The 26,245-nt window shown below is 38.2% G+C and overlaps 1 protein-coding gene and 1 pseudogene across 1 annotated transcript; one reads left to right on the top strand and one right to left on the bottom strand.

The window, feature by feature from the left end:
* Nucleotides 1-254: 254 nt before the first annotated feature.
* Nucleotides 255-5,419, top strand: gca (grancalcin). Its single transcript, XM_043243021.1, is given in 9 exon segments — nt 255-412; nt 2,506-2,673; nt 2,942-3,011; nt 4,044-4,087; nt 4,221-4,233; nt 4,236-4,367; nt 4,595-4,708; nt 4,821-4,879; nt 5,079-5,419. Coding segments are annotated over 9 exon segments (651 nt in total). The 5' UTR covers nt 255-388; the 3' UTR covers nt 5,106-5,419.
* Nucleotides 5,420-6,673: 1,254 nt separating this feature from the next.
* On the bottom strand, nt 6,674-25,495 carry LOC122346783 (annotated as a pseudogene).
* Nucleotides 25,496-26,245: the final 750 nt, after the last annotated feature.

Genomic DNA, 26,245 nt, shown 5'->3' with positions numbered 1-26,245 from the left:
TCCGTCTGCGATCATTTTGGCCGTAAATACTATTTTAACCACGAGACAACGAGTTTAATGAGTTAAAAATGCAAGCACAATATCACTGGGCGCTAAGGTTATCAAACAAATGGCCAGAGGACTTCCGGTTATCCGTACGCTTGGTTTTGTTTTAGAGCTAGCTCGACCAAAACGCGCTCTCCATATGAAATCTCGACATTTTTATGACGTCAGATGAAACTTCTGCGATCAAAGTCTGCTTGTCACCCAATCGCTGTCACTCACCCGTCCTGCCCTAATGACGTCGAACAATCACTTCCGGTTACAAGCAGTAGCGTAAAGTACGGAAGAGATTGCACCAAAACTTTCCCGTTAAGATTCATTTTTAGGTCGCTTTTATTCATAAAGCATGGCGTATCCAGGATATAACAATGTAAGTGTCTTTCATGTATTTTTTTAATTGCAGTTTGTAAAACGTAAAAGAAGCTGATAATTAGCTTAAGAGAGACGAGATCTCGGTTGAGAATTTTATATGGCACGCCACAAATAGTTGAATCAAATAAATGACATTTTCTTTTTCATATGAATTAGGCATAATCTGTAACACACGGCAAATCATTTGGTAAACGGGGCCGGTGCGGGATTTTAGTGAATTTTTATTATTATTATTATTTTACTAATGATAAAGGGCAACATTTGCCCACTTAAATTGGCTTTCAAGGGCATTTTTATCTTTATAATGTCAAAATAAATAAATATAAATCCTGAGCTTTTATTTTTACCTATTGGTTTTACACCTTTTAAGTATAGACTTAAAAATGTGTTTGATTAATGCATAGAACAAGTCTCAATGTATTAATATAGTAAATAAATCAAGTGAAATAAATTCACTAACTGAAAACTCTAGTTATCTACTATGTTAGAAAAAAGCGCAAAATGTGGCAAAATTTTACACACACACACACACACACACACACACACACACATATATATATATATATATATATATATATATATATATATATATATATATATATATATATATATATATATATATATTGTTATTATTATTATTTATATTGACAAGCTTTACCCTTAAAAGAACAACGCTGTACCTTATCTATCACTAAAAGTAAATATGAACCCTTAATACCTTTATGGGTATTAAGTAACCTACAAAGATATTGATGATACTGCCCCAGTGACAGGCTGCTGTAGCTCAAAAGATTTCATTAATTCACATTTCTTAGTCTTATTTGTCAAAAAAGGCTAGATTTTAGTCAAATACTGGTAGCAGAACAAAATTAACAATATACCAAGTAATTCTGTTCAATACTATTTTTTGTAAGCTCACTAGCATTTTAAACAAATGTACGGTCCCCATTCTAACATGTTACTTTTTAATATCACAGTGTTCATAGTAATGTAATCTCTGTTCACTAGTCACATTTTAAATAGTGGCTTTCATTGGCATTTTCTGCTTCTGCTTTTGGCTCTGCGTTATCCCACATATCTGACTTAGTACAAATGTATGTTAATGTGGACAAAAATTAATATACACGACTGCAATGTCTTTACTTATATAATTCTATTAAATTCTTATAAATGACACTTATATATGCATCAACCTCTGAAATATATAAAACATGTAGGCGGGAGTTTATGTAGGCCACATAGTGATTGGCCTGCCTGTATTCTTGGTATCAGTATAATTAGGTAATTGTGAGTTATGGAGCAATTCCAAGTGGAATCATATATACGTTTATACAGTATGTAGCAATTACATTACTCAGAATTCAGCGTTCTCTGAACAGAAACTAAAGGTTGATTTGGATTGCACTTTTTATTCTAGTTGTAAATAAGACTATAGTCAAGGTACGGATCTTTTGAATTTGAATGACAGTCCTTGTACTAAAAAATATTAATATTCAGCAGAAATTTTTAGTTTTCATCTTTGTTTTTTAATTCTCTGTTTTTATTTGGATTAACTTGGGTATTTTAGTATATGCAGTTATCAGTGTGATGTGTGAACAGAGTTTAAACTATAAATCCAGTATTGTAATATTCATTGTACTTTGTTACCTTTTATATAAAACAGATGTGTAAGTTTCATAAATAAAATTCAGTGAATGTTGATTTTCTTTTTCTTTTCTTTTTTTTTTGTGACACGTCCAAGTGCTCTTCTTCTTTGCTACTGGTTATAGCACAAAATAAACATGATTGAAAATAAACAGTATCACTCAAAAGATATATATATGTATGTATAATCAATCAGTTTTAAGTGCAGAAAGTCGTTAGTAAAATAATGCAATGTTACATTTATCCCTTTAATGTATGTTTAAATAAATAAAAATAGCATGTTTTTATTGCAGCGTTTAATGTTCTTATTTAAAGAGAGTTATAATTGTATCATTAAAGTATTAAAGTTAATATAGACTGCCATATGTGAATATATATATACATATACATACATACATACATACATGAATACATACACACATATGAATATGTCTCTCTTTCTTGCAGTTTGGTGGTCCTCCGATGCCAGGAGTTCCTGCTCAAGGGATGGCAATGCCAGGGGTTCCTGCTGCAGGCGGTTACCCAGCACAGCAATACGGGGGTTACCCGGGGGCCTTTCCTGCTCCTCCGGCCCAGGACCCAATGTGGAGCTATTTCACAGCAATAGCTGGTCAGGTAGGAGCAGCCTGTGTCGATGTAGATACAGCCTAATGCAGGGTTCCTCAAATCTTGTCCTGGAGGCGCAATGCACTGTTTAGCTCCAACCCTAATAAAACTCCCCTACCTGTGACTTTCTAATGATCACGAACACGCTGATTTGCATACTCAGGTGTGTTTGATTAGGGTTAAAGCTAAACAGTGCAGGAAAGTGGATCTGGTGGGCTACATCTGCCCTAATGTCTTTTCTGTCCCCTCATATTATTTTTCATAATTTTTATATCAGGATGGAGAAGTTGATGCCGAAGAACTTCAAAGGTGCCTCACGCAGACTGGAATAAGTGGCAATTACACTCGTAAGTACAGAGAGAGTAAAAATAGAAATTGCGTTTCCAAATAGAGTGAGTGTATCATCTGATAACAGTTAATTTTGATAGCTCACGTTAGACATTCTTTTAACTACAACTACCTGTCATTATAGGATTAGTAAACTGTCTTCTTACTTTGCTTTGCACTTTACTTTGATGGTCAATTGACATTACACAGACTTTGCGAGAACTTATTGTACTTCAGGGGTGAGGAATGTTGATCCTGGAGGACCACTCTCCTGCAGAGTTTAGCTCCAAACCTGAAAAACTCTGAGGGAAAAAAAAAAAATACCTAACTGCATCCTGAAGACCTTAGAACCCATCACTGGTAATTACCACAAGATGCACTCCGTGTGCTAGTCACGTCCTCCTTGCTCTGATGTCATGGTGACATGTGCCCAAAAACTCTCAAACATTGAGCTTTCGAGAGCAGAGGCTCCCCACCGACTGCGCCGAGCAAAAGCATGATGGGAAACGACTGGCTGGCTGCGTAATTCTCATCGGTTCAGACAACCGCTGCGTTCTCATCTAAAACGTTTTTTTAAAACTCATCTGATTTCAAGCAATGCGCTTAAATTATGCATGAATGTTTCCAAACGCTATGACGGGGCGATCTCCGTGAGCTTGTATCAAAGTGGAAATGGGTGATAAATCTGCATTTCGTATGGAATTTAAATAACAAGCGCTTTAAATGTTGTTTATCATATTTTTACTTATCATTAATTCTATCACGTTCATCGGCACCTTATTTGAGTCCTCCGCTCACTGCTGCCGCCTACTCGGCTACATTTCAGACGAGGCTAGGCTCATCTCATACAAGCCTCTTGATTCAGGTGTGTTTGGTTTGGAATGGAGGGACACTGGCCCTCCAGGATCAACGTTCCCTGCCCTTGTTGTGTTTAGTGTTAGTAGAGTAAATCAACCTGCTCTTGCAAAGTTACTTAAGCCTAATAGTGCACTAAAACTCTTTTGAGAGTTAGGTGTCTATACCGATCATTTCATTGCTTTTTTTTCCCCCAGCCTTCAGTTTGGAAACCTGCAGGATTATGATTTCCATGCTGGATGTATCCTTCAAGCGAAACACAAAACCGATCGGGCGCTGTTCTTATCTCGCCAACTTGAGTTGAAATTTTGCTAGTCCCAGTAACCCATTAGATTCTATGCTGCGGTTTAGTTTCTTTAACCACGTGTGTGCAGAGAGATTACACAGGAAGATGGGTTTCAATGAGTTTAAAGAACTCTTTATGGTGCTAAACGGCTGGAAGCAGAACTTCGTTATGGTGGACAGGGACTGCAGTGGAACGGTGGAACCTCATGAGATGTCCCAGTGCATTGCTAACATGGGTGAGTGGTACCTTTTTAATTCCTGTCGACTGAGAGGAAACCGTACCTAGTTCTCAGGGCAAAATACATCTCAAAGCATAATAGGTCACTCATTTAGCGTTTTAGATCGAATCAAACGGAAAACTAGATTATTCTAGAAGGGATCTCTTAGCCAACACAGTTGCACCAGAAGGACTGTGTGAATAAGACCGTGATGTAATGGAGTATTTTGTGTCACGATTGCACAGGGTTCCGAATCAGCCCTCAATCTCTGAACGCAATCATCAAACGCTACAGCAGGTCAGGAAAGATCTACTTTGATGACTATGTGGCGTGTTGTGTGAGGCTAAGGGCACTTACAGGTGAGGATTTTGGGAAAAAGGGAGCAATACCTGTCTAAAACTTCTATTAGTACTCAATATTGTGTTTAAATACTAGTTAAAATACTAATACTTTTTTTTTTTTTTTAAATAGACAACTTCAGGAGGAGAGATACAATGCATCAAGGAATGGTGAACTTCCAATATGATGATGTAAGTGATCATTTATCTGATTTGTCACATTTAGTGCCTATTTTTCTGCCTCACTGCCACTTAATTGTTAACGTCAGTGATGGTTTCAACTGGAACAGCTGGCTTACACTGAATAATTGTGGAAGTAAAATTGATTGCTTCATTAAAAACGAATGGGAAACTGTTGTAACTTAACAATATCTTCAACTTCCTCTTGCAGTTCATCTTGTGTACTATGTCTCTCTAATGGACGTTACAGCCAAGTACAGGATGCACTCCAGAAAGAGCACTGAATCACTGAAAGTCCAGAGAAATACACACACACACACACATTTTATAGTTATATAAAATGGGCATTTTGAAATTATTTGTTGATTTGCCAGTATAAAGTGTAGTATGTGAACATAGGAGTAAAACATGCATTTACTCAAAACAGCTTTCAATATTTGTGCCAAAGTAGTTGTTTTTTAACAATCTTTTTCATATTCACTGTTTATAATGTCAGTGTATTAAGTTTAAATGTAATCACACATATTTTGCCAATAAAACAGTGTATCTTGAGTTGTGTGGCATGGTTCATGTAGTAAAAATCATAGCATTGAGGTTAATATAAAAAGCAGTGAAGGTACCCTTTTTGAGATTCAATACATATTCGAATGTTATTTTAAATTATTCTTGTTAAAAATGATACAAATATGCACCAGCAACAGAAAAGTTTCACTTTTCAATTTCAGAAGAATGCATTTAGTATAATAATATAAAACGTAATGGTTCGCTATGTCAGATATAGCGGAAAATAAAATTCAAGCAAGCAACTAAATAAAAAAGACACATGTACACAGTGATGCTGCTGCATCACTTCACAAACAAGTTTTATTACTTATCACAAGATACAAAATCTTTTTTTTATATAATAGATATATATATATTTTTTACCGACTTGCAAGAGGAATAGAACATTGAAGCTGACCATAATAACCAGAAAGAGAGAGAAGTAGAGAAAGATATTTCAACCAACGAGGAAGGAAAGGAATCTCTTTGTCTGGCTTCACAATAATTGCCACAGCGGCGCGTTCTCCAGAGTCTGATCTGAAATTGAACACATCCGCCACTTTAAATTCTTGCTGTCACGTCAGCATTTGACTTGGAGTTCTCCTAAAACGAAGTGTGATGGATTTGTCACTGAAATTAAGAAATGTGGAGTCATTGGGCTTAACAGTGGAGACATGTATAGGCTCAATGCGATGCGTTTTTCCCCCCACATTATGTTCTACATGTGCAGGCAGTTGTCATAATTCTGTGCAACAGATTAAAACCGTAAAATGGAAACAAAAAGACATTCAAGGGGCAGAGGGATGATTCGAATTCTGAGGGCACGCATTCCATGCAAGCCTGCACTTGACCGAGGCTCGTCGAACGTGAAACCCGACGACAGCAACACTTTTTGCTCGTGACACTTTCTGTTCTCCCTCCCAAGTAAACGAGTGGATTGTGAAGCAAACTCACGTTACACTTGATGAAATGTACGTAACAGGACTAAGTCATCACCGCGTTGAAACAGAGGGAGAAATAATGAGAAACGCATTTCCCTTTAGATAATTACATCTTTGTTACCAAGAGTGAAGGCGAGGAAGAAATCAGACCCAAGAAGAGCTTAAATACAGGTCCAAGTAGTGTATCTGTTGTGTGTGAGCATTATATTTAAGGGGATTTCATGTTACATGCTGTGGGAAGGTAATATTTGGCAAAACTGGTTGGGTTTTGAGTTGGGTTTTGGGTTCAGTTGCAGGAAAGCAGCAAAAATGAGTAGGATGGCACTGAGTAATTTTGAGGTCAAGTACAGTAACACTGAAAACAAAAATCATTTAATAAAGACAATATTTTTCAGTTTTATTCGCAGACATAAGCCTACACGATGCTTATAATGGTTTCACAAAATAAATTAAACTATGCCTTTCTTTAAAGATTTCAAATAATTATAAAAGCTCTATTACCCACCGAGTTAAAAATAAAATCTAATTTTAATGTTTAAAATCTGCTATTTACCTATTTTATCATAATATTATTCATAAATCAAGTCGACATTTTAATTTGCTAATAGCAGAGTCTGCTGTGAAGAAAAGGCTGCACGAATAGTTTCTTACAACTCTTGGCACCGTAAAAGTGGATCTTTATCTAATGGAAAGCATGACTAGCAAGAACCATAAAGATTAAAATATTGCACAATAAAATCTCTCACCCCTCTACAGCACAGTGCAACCCAACACCCTTTAGCTGTACTTGATTTAAGTGAAGGATACAGTAAGAGCGAAAAGAAAATCCAATTTGCTAATAGATTATTATTTTTAGTAGCTAGGTGTAGAGCGAATACTCGACTAGATGATTACTCATGCACATCCCTAATACTAACCTCAGTGGCCACAGAAAGTGTGTATGCACTCATGCGTGTAATTTGTGAGTGTGTATGTATGCGTTTGTGTGCCTGTTGGGTCATGGGCATTCGATTCATTGCGGTAGAGCTTTCAGAATAGCATTAACCTCTTCTGCCACAGCGGTCAGTGCGAACTCAAACTGATCCTGAGAAAAGAAAAAGCACAGATCAGCATTTCTATTTCACAATCCACTACTCCAACTCTTTTAATAACACAATCAGCACCAGTGAAGAAGATATAGAGCAGTTACCGCAACTGAGGGAATAGGAGAGGCTGCTGATACTGTGGTGTTTTATGGGTACAGTAGTTCTTTTATTATTAATTTGGGACAGTTTTGTCCTCCGTTACCTTGGTGCGCACCATTCCTGGCCTCTGGTCTCGAATGTGTTCTAGGGTTGCAGCAATATCGATCTCCTTTACTCCTGAGTTCAAAACAAAACAAAACAGCAATTTTCAGCGTGCCTTACTTTCTTAAACATTAACTATTTCTTCACAAGTTTCCGACACGTGCTGACCTTTAGCCATGCGGTTCAGAACCATGTCGATCAGGATGTATGTTCCAGTCCGGCCTGTACCATCACTGCACAGAAGAAGCACTGTGAGAAATACGCCTGAAAAAAACATCTTATGTGCCAAATGGGAACATACAGTAGATTCAGAATCAATGCAGCACTCCGATACAACAATATTGTATACTGATTTTATTTTAAAACTTTATTTCTTAAATCGTATCAAACTACAGTCCTTTATCTTTCAGTTAATAAAAAAAAAATGCATCGATGTGTTAGAGATACCTGCAGTGCACAATGATGGGGCAGGAGCGGCCACGGTAGCACTTATTGACTTTCCTGAAGGAAAGAAAAAGAGATTGCCTGAAGCAAATACCAGTGCTTGCAAGGCAGCAATACTTTTAAAGATTAGTTCAGCTCTTAGGCTTTTTACTTCTGAGTGCATGAAATGACGCTTAGCAGTTGTTACGACATGTTGATCTCTGTCAGCTTTGCAGGGGGAATGCACATGACACTATAAAGGTGTATGCGGTAAAAAGGTTTGCTTGAAGAAGATCATTAAAATCTGTCATGTTAAACAAACATTCTACATGTTAATTACATTAATGCTTATAGACATGTATAAACTAAAAAAAAAAAAAACTATACTGTATATACTATACTGCCATTTAAAGGTTTGAGTTTGGTATGATTTTTTATGTTTTTATGTTATGCTCATTAAGGCTACATTTATATGGTTTGATTTGAAAGATACAGTAAAAAGTCACTTAATTATACAGTTAGATAATTGTTTTATGTTTTAATCTTTGAAAATGTAATTTATTTCTGAGATGAAAGTTGAATTATCAGACATTTTTTTAGGTGTCACATGATTCTAATATGCTGTTTTGGTGAAATATTTCTAAATATTCCAGTTTTGCTGCTTAATATTTGTGTGAAAACCTTGACAGTTTAATTTGCTTTTATTTAAAACATAATTATTCCAGATTTTGTGTCATCCTTGCTAAATAAAAATCATTCTTAAAAAAAAATTTACCCCAAAAATTTTACAGCAGTGTGTGTATATATATGTATATTTTTTATGTTAATTTTAATATAACAATGACTGGTATTTGTACTGATGACATACAGTTTTCATTTTGGAAAAAAACATAGTATTACAATTATTGTTATTTTCATCTATAATGGCAGAAAATACAAAAAAATAAATATGTTGCTCTGGGTATTATTTATTTTATAGAATTTATACAATATTTTGATGATTAGGATTAGTATTGATGATGACAACAAATACATTTACATCTAGATGAAGCTCACAATTAACCATGAAACAAAGTTTAAATGGTGCCTAGACTGGAATATATCAAGTAGCTTGAGACAAAAATAATTGCAGATATTTGTGAAAAACAAAATGAATAAAGATAAGAAAAATTTTGGTACAGTGGTCGCTTTGCAAGCACTGTAAAAATCTAGTTTTATGTAGAGTAGACTCCCACAGAGATCAGAGGAAAACATCAGGACCACTCCACAGTAGAGAGCCAGAAAGATCAAAAAGAGCAGAGTTATACCACAGTCAAGAGTGGTAAGAAACAAGCAACATCAACACCGAAAGCATGAAATGTAAGAACATGAGTGAAGAAAGGAGAGAGACAGAATAGGAAATGAAAGGAGATTAAGATGCAGAGGTCGAAAGAGAATCACGCAGAGAGAAAGTGGGAGAAGGGAGTTAGGCGATGGAGCGTTTCATCAGCGTTGCTGCAGCCACACCTGTCTGTGCTCATTTTTGTGACTATGCAACTGGAACCAGACTACTAGCTGCAAACCACAAAAATGACACAGACAGCTGTGCAATACTCGCTACTGCGCTCCATCGCTCTCAGAAAGAGACAGGATGGGTAAGAGGTTCAAAGAGACTGGAGAGAATGGAGAACATGGAGTGAGGAGTGATGGAATGAGATCATGTAATGGCAGCTAGAAGAAAGACCAAACGTGGAAATGACAAACACAGAGGAGTGGTCACAATTACGGAAGTTTGGATATAATGACTTTTGCCTAATAAAAATTATTTAGTCTTTTTTATGCATGGCACTTGTAATGTACAATTACTACACAAACAGCTTAAGAACTCATATTTAAACAGTTTATGTAGTAATAATAATAAGAGTGATTATTATATGAATAAATATTAAAATATGCTTACTCAGCCCAACTTACAGTAAATGTATAATAGTAAATTAATAAAACACAAATATATATATCAAATTGAAATATTTACAATCATATATATATATATCTTTTAAATATTTATTTAATATTATTATTTATTATTAATATTACGCAGTTACTTTCTGTACACTCTTCAGATTCGTACAACAATTTTGGTTATCTCCAATGATTACCTTTAAAGCAAACCATCACGACCAAGTGATTATTGGACCTAGATGTGTAAATAGTAATATATACTTGAATACAATATATATAACCAGAAATACATACACACTATGTACGCGAGCATGTGCAGTACCTGCGGAAGTCCAGCAGAGGCCTTGTGGAGGTGGGTATGCCCTGTGCAGGCCAGCTCAGGAAGTGGAACTGAGTGAGGGTACGAGTTTCCTGGGTTTGGACGTTTTTCAGGTAGAAACTCCGCACCAGAAAGTCATTACACCAGATATGCTCAGACACCAGGTTCACCTGAGTGAGATAATTAAAGGTCAACATAATGTTTGATGTAGTTTACGCCACATAAAGCAAAAATCTGGGGATAGGTTCGGACAAACCTCATAGATGTGGTAGAGAGAGGAGCCCTCATCAGGCCAATAGCGATCGCACTGCTTTTCTCCGTCCTCAACCAGAGCCGTCATCATCACTATGACTGTACACCCGCTTTCCCAAACCATCTGTGCAATATACACGGCTTACAAAATGTGCCATTTACGCAGCATTTACATAAATGCACAGAAAATATACATGAATTCACAGAACTGTATAACTGTGTAAATACACTTTCCATTCAAATGCGTGGCATCAAAATGTTTTTAAAAATGTTTATTATATTTACCTATTATATATTCCTTTGAAACATAAGAATGGATTGGTCTTAGTGCATGGCGTAACTACAGAAGAGTCAAGTTTTAAATAGGAAAAATATTGAAACATATTATAGAATATTGAGAAGCTAATGGTCTAATCAGATTCAATGATCTACGCTAAGCTGCAGCTAAAAGTGGTACTGCTAGACCCCGAGATCGGCTGAATGGATTAGAAAATGGTAAAACTCAGCTGTTTGAAAGTGAGCCTATTTGGAAAATGAGTTGGAAAATAAGCCTACTTTTTTTTTTTAAGAAAGGCATGCTCTTTTAAAGCATGGTGTCAAAATGTTTTAAGTCTGATTAAGAGTAAAACAGATTGTGATGTTTGCCCCTTCGTGTAACAAATCTAAATCTTAAATAAAGTCATAGGTGAAAAATCTGGTGTGTGCCTTAAAGCTTGACAGACAAGTCAATCAAGCTTTTCTTAGTTGAAGTCATTTCTTTCTTTTACTAATTTAGGCAGAGCACTCTTCTTTTTTTTTGGGGGTTAGTTTGTCCACTTTAAACCACCTTCAGATGGTCCAAAAGCATCTGCCAGAGTCCTGACGGAAGCTCGACAGCGTGAGCATATTACTCCTGTCCCTCACTGGTTAACAGGGCACTACAGGATCCCTTTTAAAGTGCTCTTATTGGTTTTTAAATCTTTCAATGGTTTAGCGCCCTCTTACCTAAAAGATCTATTGATAGACCAACCTGCAAGAGCTATTAGGTCTGCAACTTCTCAATTCTGTTTGTGGTTACTTTGTACAGCACACTGGTCAGTCAACGGTAGTTGTGTTTAGCTGTGCTTTACAAATAAAAGCTGAAATTTCTGCAGCCATTACTCACTTTTACTTGAGTGTTGAGTGTTGCATGATCTTTTAGAAATCATTCAATGAACTATTACTAATATTAAACATGAGAACAGTTGTTTAGCTTAAAGTTTTTGATACCGAAACCGAAGTTTAAAAAGCAATTTAATGCATCCTTGATGAATAAAAGTATTAATATCATTAAAAAATGTTTTCAATTGGTAGTGTATTTTCAAGCAACTTGAATATCTTTACATCAAATAATTAATTAAATCCACAAATTTGACTGACCTGCCAGAAATCAGAGATGGTGTGTGAAAGAGGACCTTGGGTGGCAATATACGCAGGCATCCGGGGGTCATGCTCGATCTAAAGGGTCAACAGGAGACAAAAGGTCAGGGGTCAGTGCTTTAGCCCTCTTAACTCTGGATCTGACCATCACCACGACAACAGGGTATTAATGTGATCCAAGGCGCATGAAGGCTTAATTGATGATCCCTTCGCTCTTGACTACAACAGAGCAGCAGGGGATTCCAGACCTACACATGCTGAATGAGATCAATACAACGTAACCATGGCAACACTGAGAGGGGGATTCCGAAACCAGTGGCAGCCTTGCAGGTCTATGAGGAATAAATGGATTATTGCCTTGGTAACAGAAAGGGATGCAAGGAAAGGAGGGCTTTCTAGCTTTAGATTTCAGGCTTAGATTTCAGCTACAGAGAGCAGGAAAGAGACCATAATAAAGGCCCTTCAAACTGTTGTGTTTCCGATTCTAAAGAAATGAGTCACATGATTAAGTCCAAGAGGACCATCAAGTGCACGTACTTACAATGGTGCTGGCATTGATGTAATCTGTCCTGGAAGGGTTAATCTCGGCCTTCAGCTTCACTCTAGAATGATCATCTGCAAAAACAACTGCTGGTTACACACCTAATCCGTTAAAAAGAGGAAAAGTCAATCAGGATGTGCGACGAGACACTGGTCGTATTACAATTTGTGCACTGCACAATGCCATTTCAGACACACTTAAATACAAAATGAAAGAGTTTCAAGACATGCAGGGGGTAGGAGAGCATCAGGGTCTTACTTACAGGGCACGGCATCGGCGCAGCGATTCTTCTTGACATTACTTTCGCTTTGGGCAGCTGAGATGGTGCTGGGTTCTGCCTGGTAGGAGCACAGAGCCTCCCACTCTTTGAGCAAACGGTCTTTATTCTTTAGATGATCCTCCATATACGCCTAGAAAGCATGAGAGAGACCAGAATAGAGACCCCTGATTTCTCAGCTGCTCATTCATGTGATACTTAAAAAACACATGAAAATTTAGAGAATGCTAATAAACCAATAAAATTAACACAGAAACAAAACATTCTTTGTACAACCGTGGCATAAATATGAACGGGTATAAGCAGCTGAAGGGCAATTATCATTCAAAGCATTAAATAAAGTGAAAAGACTAAGGGCTGTTCACACCAAGGACTATAACTACAAACAGTTACGCTTCATTTGTACAGCGGATACATTTTTACAGTGCATTTAAACAACAATAAGTAAAATTACCACACATGCTTACTAGTTACTATAATGTAAAAGTCAGGATTTGGTTTAGGGTTTGTTACTTGTAATACTGCTATTACTATGTTATGTACAGCATGCCTATAACACACTATATCTGAATATAATAGAACGTTATTTTATATTCCTGTGAATGCTAATGTAGTGATGAATTCATTCTTGGTGTAAATGGGCCTTTAACGTTATGCGCTGGAAGTACATTTTCTTTTTTTTTTTTTTGCACTGTAAATAGGGTAATGCTTGTCTACCAGTATCATGTGCCCCGTAGATATATCCATATTAGACTGCGCTGGCTCCTCACACCAGGAGGGGGTGCTGCTGTGAGAACTAGGGCTGGGCTGAGCCGCATCACTAAACTGTGATGACACGCTGCTGACTCGTGACGTATCCGTTCCTCCCCCACCACCTCCCCCTCCTCCTTGACCAGCACCACCTGCAGCTCCGACCCCGCAGTCCTGCCTTCCAAGAGAGGACTTAGCAGCCATGTGCTGCCGACAAAGATCCTGGTAAATTAAGAAAAGACAGTTTGCAGCACACGCTGCATTTGCAATTCACCGTAACTGAATATCGCAGCTTATCAGTTTGCTCCGGTTCGCTTATGCTCAAATCAAATAAATCGGATCGCATTATTGTCTGGCAATAACGTGCTACCACAAGCAAAGTTGCTCAAATCAGTCGGGATTAAAATAGCTTGGTTGCAGAGAAGGTTTGCACTGCAGAGATGTGATGCAGCGCGCATGCCAAACAGTTCCAAACCTGGTACTCATAATGCGTCACATTTCCTGCCTCAGGTCCAAGTCCCAGTTTCCCTGAGGCCAACTGGCGGGCATGGGTGCGCAGGCACGCGATGGTCAGTGCCCCACCAGAGTCCACCCACACAAGCCACACCCACAAACATGAGGAACACCCACTGGGTGTTGTCACGTACACACGTGTTGCCACTGGCAACGCATGGCCATCGTTTTTCTGGAAAGACAGAGAGATGAACACAAACATACGAATCACAAATCGTAATAAATCTCATGGCCCCAATTTATGCTGTTTCCATCAAACTATCAGATACAAACAAGAGATGTAACCCTATTTCTAATCCTAGAAGAACCATAAAGAACTGCGCATCTGTAACATTTTAAAATGGAAAAGTGAAGAGGGGAAGAGACAAGTATTAAAATCGAAAATTTAAAACAGGACTACCCATCCCACCCTGCTGTCTGGAAGTATGATCTCAGCAGGGTCACTGGTTGCTATGGCAACATTACAACGTTTGATGTAAGCGCAATGCCCATTAAAAAGAGAACAGACAGAAAGGAACTGATGAGAGAAAAGCAGGGAAAGAAAAATCGTTTAATACAAGGCATTTCAACACATACGAGTCCCATAATATTCTCTAGTCCTCTGTTGGAATGATGCAGACCACCATATACAGGAGCCAGGGCATTACATCATCACTTCTGTGCACACCGCACTGACCTTGTCGCCACAGCAACCATCTTTACCTGACATCACTGTCTGTGCGGAGATTCTGAGTGCAAATCATTCTGATTGGTCATTTTATTGCGCGTTCTTTATTTCAACAAATCACTGAGCAGTTCAAGGAAAACAGTTTAACGACTACTGCAGGTTCCTAGATTCAAATAAAAACAGGCTGGCCCGTCTTTAAGGTGGCCAGTAAACTCGTTTATTACAATTCTGATTCATGAGCCTGAAAGCACTGACTTCGAAGGGTGAGTAAAATGAATGCTGGGAAAACCAGTTAGACAGTATATGTGATAAAAAGGGTAACATTTTCCCTGCCGCATGTGGTCTGTAAGAGATTTATTTCTAAGCAAAAAAAAAAAAAAAAAAAAAAAAAAACCGCTGTCAATGAAATCAAGTGAACTGAAATTAGAGGTAGGTGGATCATTCAGTGGATAAAAAGCAGATTTCTTTTTTCCGCCCTGTATAATTAACAAACATGTTTGATATAATATAGGATGGCATTCATGCAATGCACCATTTAATTAAGTTAAAGAGAAAGTTGAACTCACCAAAAAATCAATAAACTAATGGAGACTGAAAGCGCTCGCGCCCGGTGGTCCGCCGAAGATGAGCAAAATCTACGTGCGGTAACCGTAGAGCTCCTTTTTTTCTCCCGCTGGTTTGACAATTGATTCCGTTCAGTTTTGTTAGTAACTGTAACGGCTGGTAGGTTTAAGTTCGCGGGAAACGAACAACGCCGTTCGCTCAGCCCTGGCACGGACATTGTGGTGTTTCGCGGGAATGTTGCGTTCTGAGGGGAGAAGCATTTGGGATGCCAGTCGGTCGCGCGCTTTGGAGTCGTGAGCGCGCCTGACAGTTTGACACGTATGATGTCGTTGTCATAGCAACAAAGCAAATGAGACGGGGTGGGTGTCAGGGTCTTGCATGAGATATTCCCTCCTCGAGCATACGAGAGACAGAACTTCGTGGAAAAGGACTAAACAACGGGCACACAGGTTAAGACATAGTGTCCATGCTTCTACACATCCTTACCTCCCCGACACCTGCCTGAAGCACCTTTAGACCGGTCTCTGTTTCTAGAAGGTTCTTTTGAGCCACTGCATGTGAAACAATAAACGTGAAGACAGTCACAGATAGCTTATTCTAATGCTTTCTCAACATACTGATACAAATAAGACATGTACATGTACTCTGTACCAGCCCGCTGAATAAAGCAATAAACCACAAGAGGTTTTGCACAGTGATTTTTTTCAGGATTAAATACAATGGTAAATATCACTATAATGCAAAACTTCACGTAGGTTTTGCTGTTAGCTGTTGTAATATAATAAATTATACCAATGTTCAGTTACTGTTTGCATTATTTATACTAGTCCTATATAGGCTTGGTGCATTAAGATAGAATTCAGCAGATGTGGGTCACTTTTAGTCTAGGTCTCTGAGGACAGCATACAGTGTACATCTAAATGTCGGACAGATTAATTTTTGATACATATACAACAAAACAGGCCCTCTCCTCCAAAACCAGAATTAAGTGCTCTTCAGAATAAGAATGGTCCTCCCTAATAAGACTTCTTACTGGTGACATCTCAGTGGTAAAACAAACTAAAAGCTATTTGCTATTTTAAAAATGTCAAAACAGCAATACAGGCCTATCAGGTCTTTATGTTTTACATTACGTTTGAAGTCTTTTGAGCCATTATTGTGTCTCAGAAACAACTGTATGACAGACATCACCAATAGACATGAAACATCGTGTTCATTACTTACCTGCTTGTTCTGACACCTCACTTGCTGTTAAATTCTGGCTGTTTGGGAGCACCCGGAAAGTGACAGCTGGACCAACCACACTGTAGAGCAGAATTTTTCATCACATGCAAGTTTCCCATATGATTATGTGCAGTGTGTGAAGTTCATTTTTCTTACTCATCAGCCAATTTGGCTACTATCAGAAATAAACAAGATCTGAATCGCTGAATAGCTTTCCGTTCTCTGTAAATATTCACATATTCAAATTGTAAATGCATGCCATGACGCGGTGCTTCTCGTCCACTAGGCAGTCATCTTTAAGCTTTGCCTTGGAGGCTCATCTTAGGGCAAGGGCTCTGATAGCGATGGCATGCAAAGTGATAACAGTTCGTGAATCATAACTTGTCAAATTGGCTAATGAGTTTACCCACCCCGGCTGAATTTCATCCACATTTGGTGGGTTGGCGGGTGTTAACTTCAGACCCTGATTGTGTGTGTTAGATATTGGGATCCAAGCAATAAAGGAAGACAAGTAGTGGAGCAAATCCACTTTTGAGATCATTCCATAACCTTTTCTCTCTCATTCTTTCCCTCTTAGCCATCCCCCTCTGTCTTCCAAGGACAATTGACCAAGGTTCCAGCTCACCACAGGGTTAGTGGGATTAGCATTTGCTTTCTAACCACATCAACAAACAGCAATCAAGACTGTTTGCATTGATTAAATTATTATAACAAATAAATAAACCATTAAGTTAGGTTAAACATTAACTTTACTTACACTTTCCATATCTTCAAATTATGTGTTCGTTAAATGCCTTTGCAAACTTTACAAATTAAATAAAGCTTAGGGGGTCACCACCAAAGCAAACTCTGGGACTGTTTCCACCTCCTGCTCTAAACCTAGGCCTACCTGATATTGATGAAAGAGCCAGTGGTGAGATGGATCCTCTCAGCAAGGGTCTTCAGTAGATGAACCCCATCAGACAGAGTGAGAAGGCTGTAGAGACACATACACATTCATACGCCCACATACACACACACGTTCACAAGCACAAACTGACACAGAACTCACAAAAAAACAACACACAAACAGACTCTCCACTGAATAGCCAGTTTGACATGTGCCCCTAGGTCCTTCGTTAATGTAGTGTTTTGAAAACAAATACCACATGACTACTTTATTTTCAGACAAAAGAACACCCACATAGACTAACACTCAGTCCAACAGTCTAAACTGTTAGTTGTACCTTTGATTGGTGACAATGTATCCAAATTCCTCTTTAAACTTGGTTTCATTCTTTTCTGGCTTCGCACTGAAGGCTCCCTTTCCAAGTCGTCCATCTTCTTGTTTGAGAGATGAAGGTCCTAGTGAACTAGAACCTATTGGGATGGAGTTATCCTGGGAGGCCCCCTTGAAAACCCTGGGGAGGTTTCTGGACCCGGGTGGAGTGGAGAATTGAAGGAGGAATTTTTAGCTGGGACAGAAGCCTTCTCCACCACATGGGTCATCTCCCCCTCCGTAATCTTCATCTAATAGAGCACATACATGCTTTGTCAAGTTAACTGTCTATAATATGCTCCATATGTTCCATGTATGATTCAAAAATCATTTAGAAATTGCAAATAACACATTGAATTCAACATTAACATTTTAGTAGAATTGTTTTTTATAGAATTTCATGTTAAATGTACTATGTCGTTGTTTTATTTGCAGCCTCTAGTCTTTTCTCTTTTATTCTTTATAAAATGCTTTTGAGAGGGCAATACAGCAGTGCAGGTTTATTCTCTAGCCAACCATGATTATTGATGGATCAGCGCTGAAGGGGTGAGGAAAGGAAATTAGCAGTACAGAAGCACCTAAAATACTGTGTTCAGAGATACACTGATGTTGGCTAAGAGGCCTAAAAGATAAAAGACCTACAAGACACATCACATAATCATGGCTCTCGTTTCCCAAATATAATGTATTTATGTTCATAATATTTTAAGTTAACAATTGCTGCCCCCTGCAGATAATATATAGAATTACTACTGAGATCAACCCATCCTTGTAATATTACTGAAGTCTGGAATACTCCACACAGCCTTTTTATTTATTATTTATTTATTTGACAGATTTCAGCTAAAGGCAGTCTGCAGAGCTGATAGGTTTTGTATAATGGACATAGTGTATGATGTCCACAGACTGTTATCTTTAGTCCATGTTAAATATTTTAAGCCGATGTTACGCTATTTTCTTTTGATTTGTCATGTGTCTCCCAGCAGCATTTCTGCTCAAATTTATTGTTTTGTTTAGAAATAACTGAAAGTCAGGTGCATGATCTGTAGTAAGTCTGGTAGCAGTCTGTAGAACAACGGCACAAACATTTGATGCTCACCACTTTTGGAGACACTGAGGAATCCTTTGTTTCAGCTGGATGAAGAAAACAATCATTTATGATTTTACTTATTTTTGGAACTCCAACTTTATGGGGTGTACTGTATATCTTGAATTTGTATACTGATATTCTATAAAAGTAAAATTTGAAGGTGCTCACATTTTCTCAGATTGTTTGTAGGTTCATTTTGCAGGAGCTGAAGGACAGTGAACAGACGCTCCATCTCCTCAGGAGTTCAGATGGTTTAAATCAAATCCATGTTGCAGGAGCAGCTCATTCAGGCTCTGCTGAGTGGGTCCTGGGGTCGAAGTATCAGAGGTCATTGATAAAATATGCAAATACTTTGTATGAACACATTTTAAAAGAAAATCATTAACACCATCTCACCGCTGTACCCAGAAAACACTCCATACTTCTGAGGACCTTTCTTTTGCTCCTGTTGGTTATTAATCTTTTCATCCTGGGAAAAGAAGTCCTTATTATAGTCCTTGTAGTCAAGTGGGAAGTCCAAATCCTGGAAAAAGATGAGGTGGAGTGAGGTGCTGCCACGATGGCGTGATGTAGGCTGTGCAGGTGAAGAAAGCAGGAGAGTCATCAGATCCTGCAGAAGCTGATCATCTTTATCTAGAGATGGAGGAAGCTGTGAATTTCCCTAATGCGAGAGGAGGCCGGTGGGTATCTGCCTCCATCCACCAGGTTCAAAGAACGCTCCTCTTCATCTTGGTAACCATACTGTAAGGCAAAAAGACACGATGCTGAAATTAAAGAGAAAGTTGTAGACCAATGCTTCAATGTACATTCAAAGCAGTGCAACAAAAGGAGCTTTTGTGTTTGGTTCTCTCACTCGCTGGTAACTATAAGGATCCAGGCTCTGCATGTGGAGAGATGACTGAGGTGGATCAACAATCATGTAGTCCATATAGGGCTGCACCATTTTGGGTTTGAGCTGGTTTGCAGGGCCACTCTGAGACCTTTGATAATGGGCAGATTCAGAAAGAAATCAATGCAGTAAAATAAAAAAGGGAACGTGAGAAACGTTATATAACAAAAGTAAGAGTTACTCTGTGGATGGGCCATTCTTTATCCCAGAAGACAGTGGGATCTTCGAACTTTGCTGAGCTCTTTCTTTATCATTGATTGGGTGACATCATCCTGCCAAGTTAATCCTGAAAAAGAATTCACATCGGCTCAGAGCAAACAAAAAGCCTTATAATGTTGGTAAATGCCAAAGTAAGAAATTCTATTATAAAGACAGGATGAACTAAATAAATCTAGTTTAAAACACCGTGTGGCATAAGTTCTTATGAATGCCCTCTTTGTATTTGTTTTCATTCTAACAATGTAATTTGTAGTAGCCATTAAGTAATAACATTACATATTACCTAAAAGTTATATATCACGTGTTAATATATACGTCTATTCACAAATTTGGTGTTTTAAGTAATTTCTATGAATTTCATGTACTTTTTCATATATATATATATATATATATATATATATATATATATATATATATATATATATATACACACACACACATTTATATATATGTTATAAGTATTCATTTGACCTTAGTTACTGTGGCAACATTTAGATGATTTTCTGTCACATGCTGGTGGATGAATAAATCACTTGGCCCATTGTGTTTACATTGTGTTGTTGCTATGGCAACCATCTTTTTAAAAGCAGTAAAAGTGCATAGAAATTCAGTCTGCACTAAAAAAGCACTTTCAGTTTCCTATGTGAAACTTACCTTTCTTCATGAGCGTCTGCAGCAATGACTGCAGTCTGTCCAGTAGAACTGCAGTCACCCTGTGCGAAACCTTTCCTGCTTTTGTGCAGGACACTGACCAAACAGCTCATCTGTAACAAACCAAAGTCTGTTTAAGTCTGTTTGAACACACGTACAGAAACCTTACATTCTAGCAATGTAGACAATGGACACGACCTGCTGATATCAGCTTTTTATTTCATGTATTTGTGATAGTCACAAACAGAACATTTGTTATAAGCGTTTATCTGAGGTATCTTTCCCTTTCTCACCCCTGCTCTTTCTGCTTCCATTTGACATAAACAGAGACTACGGAGAGGTGAAGTTGTGTGATGTCACAGTTGCCATGGAAACGGTCGAAGAACACTGATTAGGTAAGATCAGGTGCTGGTGAAAGTGAGTGTTTACTGTGTAGTCAATGATTTTTTTTACGCACTCTACTGCACATATCAGCTTTAGCTAACAGCTACAAAATAGTAAAAAACCTATATATAGAAATCATTACAGCATTTTTTATAATAACATCAGTAGATTTATCAGCATTACAATGAAGCAAGACTGATGTAATTATACACACACAAAATAACAAAGGATGGCATGACTGATGTATGAAATCTAAACAAAATGTTAAAAGATTGTAGATTGGCCTGGTGCTATCATGCTGTGCCATGGTTACACAACTGTCTTATCGTTATTTAGCTTTCTTCTACAGTAATGAAGCTCCATTGTACAAAGTCAAAAACTTGAAACTGTAAAATATGGCAGCACTTACCATCCCAGCAAACCTGACCACTGGAACACAGGCCTCCATCAAACAGACAACCTTGACAGAGAAGAAATAGAAAAGAGAAGAGAGTATGAAAGGTAATTGTTTTTTCTGACATTTGAAAAAAAATGACCGGCGGCTCAGACCCTCTCTTCTCATCTGTAACAGAGTTGTTTTTCCGGTTTATACTAGCTCACAGCAGCACGAACATGCCATAAATGTGATTTACAGATTCAGAAAGAGCTAAATACACCACAAGAACCATATGTCACTGTGTGTGATTGATTATCAGACACTGTCAGTCAATTCACAACACCATAATAACAAACAAGTAATGATTTGGAATAATAACCAACCACCACAATGGTTGGTAAATCATTAGTAAAGATTTATACCAGAATGCTGTGAGACAAAACAAAGCAAGACTGGCTCAACTGCCATCTGCATCTCACGCTGGAAATGCTCCTAATAAGATTTACACAAAAGAATAACACATAACTAAAAAAAAAAAAAAAAAAAAGCAATGGCAAGATCTTTAGGACAAGCCGATTGATCACGTTTTTAAAAGCATATCAAAATGTGCACTCTGCCAACCTTCCGCTTCCTCCAGTACCCTTGTGTTTCCCTCAAACACACACACACACTTGAGAGTTGGGCAGACACACTAGTCATACATAATTGAATCATTGAGATGAAAGTTGGTTACATGAGTGGGAGTTCCTGCTCCAGTCTGCTGTATACGCCTCCTCTTTCAAAAATAAATGTAAAGTCTTACTGAGATTGCATAGGCAGAAGAGAAGAGAAAGAGCTCATTGTGCATCGTTTCTTCATCTAGAAACAACAATTTCACATCTTTGCCACACGGATGTCAATTCAAGCTGTTCAGCTCCCTACACAGCAGCTTTCTCATAGGTTTCTGAGACATTTCCCACAGAGTCCTGCATGCTCCTGAGTGACGCGTGCCTCGCAGTGACGTGGGGCGGCTCGTCAGTGGTGAGTCAGCCTGCAGAAGAGGAGCTAATACAAATGCAACACACAAGCGAGCGCACCATCTCTTCAGGACACACACCCCCATCAAATCCAAATCAATTTAGTACAATTATTCCCAAATAGACCCATCGCGCGCTATTACAAAGCGACCGCTCCGCTGTCCGTGGTGCTGAAGCCACACACTACTACCGACAAGCCAAGACCTCGCAGCAACGGACTACGAAAAGAAGTCGTAAAATGTTTATGAGAAAGCCGTTGAAGTATTAGCCAATTGCTGACACTAAGCCAATCATATAGCATCAGAATAAAAATAACTTTGTTATCTCTCGAAACACTTGTACTGGACAGGCAGTGCAAAGGCGGCGTTATTGCGGGGTCTGTGAATCATGCAGTTATCACAGTGTCTTGAATCGCCAAACGCCGCTCTCTGGCTTTTCTTTCCAGAAGAATACCGACCCCTTTTATATTGCAGTAAACAAACAGGGAAAAAAGTAATTAAATAAATACATTATTTTTACTGAATTCACACATTTTAAAGCGTTTTAATTCAAAAAGACTTCCTGGCTTGGTCTCAGTAGGCACGTCCTGATCTCACGTTACCGAACGGCACAAACTTAGTTTAAAATGGCACATTTACATTTCGGCAAAAAACAATTCAGATAGCATTTTAAGGCAAAATAATACATAGATTAACTGAAGGCTAACTTGGCTGAGATATAAGCAACTGTTACCATCATTCTCCACAATGAAACGTTATTTTCAAGCGCTAACATATTCATCACACGAGATAACGACGTCCAACACACAGCAAACACACGATTTCTATTAAATTTATACATTTACGAACAACCTTTTTGCACGCAGGTGTCAAAGCCCAACCTGTAACACATATTTTTTTTTTTTTTTACTTATGCATCCTTGAATGTTTGCTACCTGTCACATTACGAAGCGTTTAAAAATAAAAAAAAATCCGAAGTCTATATCGCACATGCATTTGTGGCGGAGTTGAAGAAGGGCTCGTGCAGACTAAAGGCCGTGCTCTTTAACACTAATCGTTTTCCGCAGCTGAATCACGCATCATTCAGTCCAGCTGAGATTAACCTGTGGCTCGTGCTCTTGGCGTACCGTATCTATCACCGGTGCCAAGCTGACAACCGCGCGGTCGCCAAACGAACAAGTATCCACAGGCAGCGCGCGATTTCATCTTCCCACCGGCTTCTCTTTCCTCTGTTTTCGTCTACACGACATTTTTAGATAACACGGCGGCGGCCTGCCAAACTCCACAGACACGAGACTTGGGTGAGAGTGCGATAAAGATGAGTGTTTGCGAGAAGAACATAAGCGGCGCTCCGAAGAAGGGAGAGGACGGACACACAGAAAACCGGAAGCGGGCGACCATCATCCAGCACAGTAATGCAGTTATTTTGGAGTAATACACAAATTACGTCGCGATGGCTATTACAGATCTGGGTATTGGACTCGCGCTACAAACTCAGAGACCGCGTGACAGGCTCAGAGAAAGCGGCGTTAATGGAAGACACGAAAACAAGGCATCAAAAGAAAGTTTATTGGTTTTAATAACCCACTTAAAGTTGAGTGTATGGCAACACTTTGAGTGCGCTACGATGTGAAGCAAAACCATACGTGTTTCTCCAAGTGATAAATGAATGGACATACACATTAGAAATGGACAGAGCTGACAATGATGAATCACGATGAGGAAGATGATTGAGTGGAAAAAGTGATATTGATTTCCCTAATAATGACGTCCTGAAATCCCATCTGTGGTTCTGGAGAATCCCTCTCACAGTCTAGTCCACAGTTACAGTGCTTCAACACCAGGAAGTGCTCCAAAAGAAGCCCTAAATATTTACAACACCGGATTCGAACATCCCAAAACAGACTCAATTAAAACAATCCTTTCTCATGATATAAAAAAGCTGCTTAAGCTGCTTTCTACCACGATTATAACGAATAGCATATTCCGAGCTTTTAAATCTTGTTTTATGCATGCAATTAATCGCTTTAATATTTAGCATATTCACAGATTTTAGTCACCTTTGATTATAAAATGACTAATTGAAAATAAAACAATATTTAATTTGTACTAAATCCTTCTTGCACATTTCTTCACACGCCTTTTTAAAAACTGTTTGTGAATTTACCTTAAAGAGGTTAGTGGTCTGGAGAACTCCAGATGTGCAGCACATTTCACGAATGGAGTGCATAGCAAGCTGTAATTGCCAGAGATCCAGGAATGACCATTCCCTAAGCGAGCAGCTAAAATGGGGCCAATCGTTTGCTTCACATGGACTATCATTCCTAACCATCACATCCTGTGATAAAAAGGACATCGCCCTTGACAACATTTCCTAATTTAAAGTCCATTCCCACTGAATAAGAGAAAAGAAGAGCGCTCATCTCTATCAGTCTTAATTGTGTATTCAAATCACGAGATATAGTGTCCTGGTGGCGAGGTCAAAAAATTTTGTTCTCTATTCTGCTGCACTCTTCCGTTTACTCAATCCCCTGCAGTCTTGCGAGCAGCCTGTTGCTAGGAACTGATGTTCATGCGCGTTTAGATGGGTATGTAGACGGATCACATTCTCCTGATATACACACACATCAACAAACATTCTGAATCCCTACCAGCAAAAACAAACCCAACATTTCATTCTGTAGCTTTTCACTTCTTCAGCGCGGTAATTTTAGCTTAGTTAAGCCAAGGCATCCCTTCAACCCCCATTTATGTGTGAAGATTCCCGGGAAGGATATTGGATGGTGCAGGCAGGATGTAATGAAATATAAGGGAGAGATCTTCTGCTTACCTGCAGAGAGTACGCCCACTTTTCCAGCAATCCTCTCGTAGCCTTAGTTGACAGTTACAGCGGTGGTGGCATAAGCGCTGGTTGCTGTTAAACTTTGTATTTGGACCCTGATCCAGGACACACAGTGTAAAGATTTGGCTGGTTGGGCTCTGCTACTTGAAAGTCTTCGCCAAGATGTGCATCAAGACAACGTTGGTTTATGTGGTAATGCGTTACCTTGTAGAATGCAGGCCTGTGGATTTCTCCTCGTATTTCTCCCTGTAGGTGAATGACACATGTGTATATCATACATCTGGAAATAAGAACATACACACATGTTGCTTGGACACATACAGTTTCTATAGAATCCAAGCTGCATTTTCTATCCACATATCCCCTAAAGCCTACCCCTCACAGAAAACTTAAAGCAATTTTAAAGAAGTAAAAACAACAACAACACAGTTTAGTAATAAGCATAATCCATCTGCTATTATAGCCACACAGGAGCGGTCATCTTAAAACCATGTTTTGGGGTTGTAATGTGTCTCCTATTAAGCTACATATTCAAGAACACACAGAGAGTACTTAGCAATTGGAAGCAGAAAAAAATTTATCTACAAAATGAGTCACATAATTGTTTTGTGCATGTTCTTATAACATTATTAAATTATATTAGTCCAATTGCATTAGTGGGACATACTATGATTTTGAGAGTCAAAAAATATTTATAGTTTTAGAAAGTCTAATTTATTTTTCAAATTTACAAATGTCAACAATAATAAAATGTAAAAAAAAAATTATATATATATATATATATATATATATATATATATATATATATATATATATATATATATATAGACAAAATACTAAAACAAATTAACTGCTTAATATTTTGTAAAATTTCAAACGTGTTTCAGAACTAGTAGTGTGTAAATAAGTAAAAAAAAAAATTTAAATATATTATAGAAATCTCCCAAAACTTCAGGTTTGATCAATTTCTGTAATAAAAGTAAAAACCTCTGAGAATAAAATAAATAAATTCTCC

The sequence above is a fragment of the Puntigrus tetrazona genome, chromosome 6, assembly GCF_018831695.1.
Source record: "Puntigrus tetrazona isolate hp1 chromosome 6, ASM1883169v1, whole genome shotgun sequence".
NCBI classification, from domain to species: domain Eukaryota; kingdom Metazoa; phylum Chordata; class Actinopteri; order Cypriniformes; family Cyprinidae; genus Puntigrus; species Puntigrus tetrazona.
Note: the sequence above shows the minus strand (reverse complement) of the source record. Positions and strands in the feature narration are given on the sequence as shown.